General features: G+C 62.2%; 2 protein-coding genes across 2 annotated transcripts in view; one reads left to right on the forward strand and one right to left on the reverse strand.

Moving 5' to 3' along the window:
* RUVBL2 (RuvB-like AAA ATPase 2) overlaps positions 1-1,230 on the forward strand; it is a 13,293-nt gene extending 12,063 nt beyond the window's left edge. The window contains exons 14-17 of the mRNA XM_010849588.1: positions 1-64; positions 442-571; positions 902-1,016; positions 1,116-1,230. The exon at positions 1-64 is cut by the window's left edge and continues 23 nt beyond it. Of these exons, the coding sequence (XP_010847890.1) occupies positions 1-64; positions 442-571; positions 902-1,016; positions 1,116-1,141 (335 nt within the window). The 3' untranslated portion in view covers positions 1,142-1,230. The remainder of the gene's footprint in view (positions 65-441; positions 572-901; positions 1,017-1,115) is intronic.
* Positions 1,231-1,322: 92 nt separating this feature from the next.
* On the reverse strand, positions 1,323-2,001 carry LOC104995636 (lutropin subunit beta). The gene is made up of 2 exons (XM_010849589.1): positions 1,908-2,001; positions 1,323-1,659 (listed from the first exon to the last, which is right to left on the reverse strand). Exons 1-2 carry the CDS (start codon positions 1,908-1,910, stop codon positions 1,417-1,419), a joined length of 246 nt encoding a protein of 81 aa, XP_010847891.1. The 5' UTR covers positions 1,911-2,001; the 3' UTR covers positions 1,323-1,416.
* Between the last annotated feature and the right edge of the window lie 6 nt (positions 2,002-2,007).

Raw genomic sequence — 2,007 nt, forward strand, 5'->3', positions numbered from 1 at the left:
GTCTGCTTATCGTCTCCACCTCCCCCTACAGCGAGAAAGACACAAAGCAGATCCTTCGCATCCGGTGCGGGCGGGGGCCCCTGGCCTTCCCGGGCAGGACCAGGCTGCCGGCCTGAGGGGCTGGTGTCCACCCTGCTTGACACGTGGGGACCACTGAGGTCTGCGGGGGAGGTCACTTGGCCTGCCAGAAGCAGGACTGGGCGGGGCATCCGAGCAGTGGCCTCTGATGGGGGGGGGCGGGGCTCTTTGGACAAGGGAGGGGCTATGCGGGTGCCTGGCGCTTGGGAAAGAGCCCTGAAAAGGGGAGGCACGGGAGGCCCGAGTTTGAGGTCCAGCTCCTGCCTCGGTGGCCCTTCTCACTCCGCGTTCTGGGCTTCCAAGGACTCTGACTCCTCATGGCTCTGTCCCTGGCTGAACACCCCGGCCCCTCCCTGCCCGCAGGTGTGAGGAAGAAGACGTGGAGATGAGTGAGGACGCCTACACGGTTCTGACCCGCATCGGGCTGGAGACCTCGCTACGCTATGCCATCCAGCTCATCACGGCTGCCAGTTTGGTGTGCCGGAAACGCAAGGTGAGCCGCCGAGTCCACCCAGCGTCAGAGGAGTGAGCGGTCCACACGCTACTCCCAGGACTTTCCCTACGCGGTGGCATTTAGTCCCAGAACTTAAAAGTTCTCGAAGGCGGGAACTTCAGGCCCTTGGGTTTATTTTTGTGGCTCCCAGCCTGACACATGGGAGGGGCTGGGTAAATATCTGTTGGCTGCAGTTGATGCTGTTAAGTCCATTTTACAGGTAAAGAAACTGAGGGATGGAGCGGTGGGGCCCACAGCCAGGAGGTGGCCATGGCGGGACGTGACCTGACTCCTGGGTGAGGCCCCCCTGAGGTCTCGTGTCCCCATCAGGGCACCGAGGTGCAGGTGGATGACATCAAGCGGGTCTACTCTCTCTTCCTGGACGAGTCACGCTCCACGCAATACATGAAGGAATACCAAGATGCCTTCCTCTTCAACGAGCTCAGTGAGTGTCCCCCACTGTGCCTGCCCTGGAGAGGGAGGAGGGAGCCCTGGCCCTGCCTGCTGGGCCGCGCTGACCATGTGGCTTTCCTTCTCCCCACAGAAGGCGAAACCATGGACACCTCCTGAGCTGATCACCCTTCCCCCCCCACTCCCGCCCCCGTTTTCTACTAGAGTTCTGACACTGTGACTTTGTATAAAATGGTTCTGAAACTGGAGCCTGTGTGTGTGTGTGTGTGTGTGTGTGTGTGTGCACGCACACACACAAATGGGTGCACGCACCCGAGCCCCCAAAAAGACAACCCCGGAGTGCAGTTTGAGAAGTCTTTATTGGGAAGGGAGGGAAAGAGTATCTGCTGGCTTCCGGAGTTAGGATGGGCATGGGAGGTTGAAGTGGGGCATCCTTAGAGGAAGAGGATGTCTGGGAGCGGGGAGTGGTCACAGGCCAAGGGTTGGGTTCTGGGACCCCCGCAGTCAGTGCTGCTGAGGCGGCAGGGTCCACAGTGACAGCTGAGGGCCACGGGGAAGGAGACCATTGGGTCCACTCCAGGTGGGCAGCCGGGGAGCCGAACAGAGGCGAAGCGCAGCTCATGGTAGGTGCACACCCGCTGGGGCATGGGCGGCAGGATGACAGGCAGCACCCGCTTCTGGAGGGTGGGGAGCTTGAGTGTCTCCGTGGGGCCGAGCTCTCCCCTGAGCTCCCTCACTGCACTCCACAGATCCCAGACTCAGGCGTCCAGGGGACCCTCTGTGCTCTCCCTCCCACCTGCCCGGCCCCTTCCCCAAGCGGCAGGCCACCCTTCCACTCCCAGTGCCACTTCCGGTCTTCTATGGGCCTGGCCCCGAGTAATCTGCCTGGAGCTGAGTTGGCACCCGCCCGCCCTCGGCAGCTCACCATGCTGGGGCAGTAGCCGGCGCAGATGCTGGTGGTGAAAGTGATACAGACAGGGCAGGCCTCCTTCTCAGCCGCCAGGGTGGCGTTGATGGGCTGGCAC

This window comes from Bison bison, unplaced genomic scaffold (genome assembly GCF_000754665.1).
Source record: "Bison bison bison isolate TAMUID 2011002044 unplaced genomic scaffold, Bison_UMD1.0 scf7180017864285, whole genome shotgun sequence".
Lineage (NCBI taxonomy): Eukaryota > Metazoa > Chordata > Mammalia > Artiodactyla > Bovidae > Bison > Bison bison.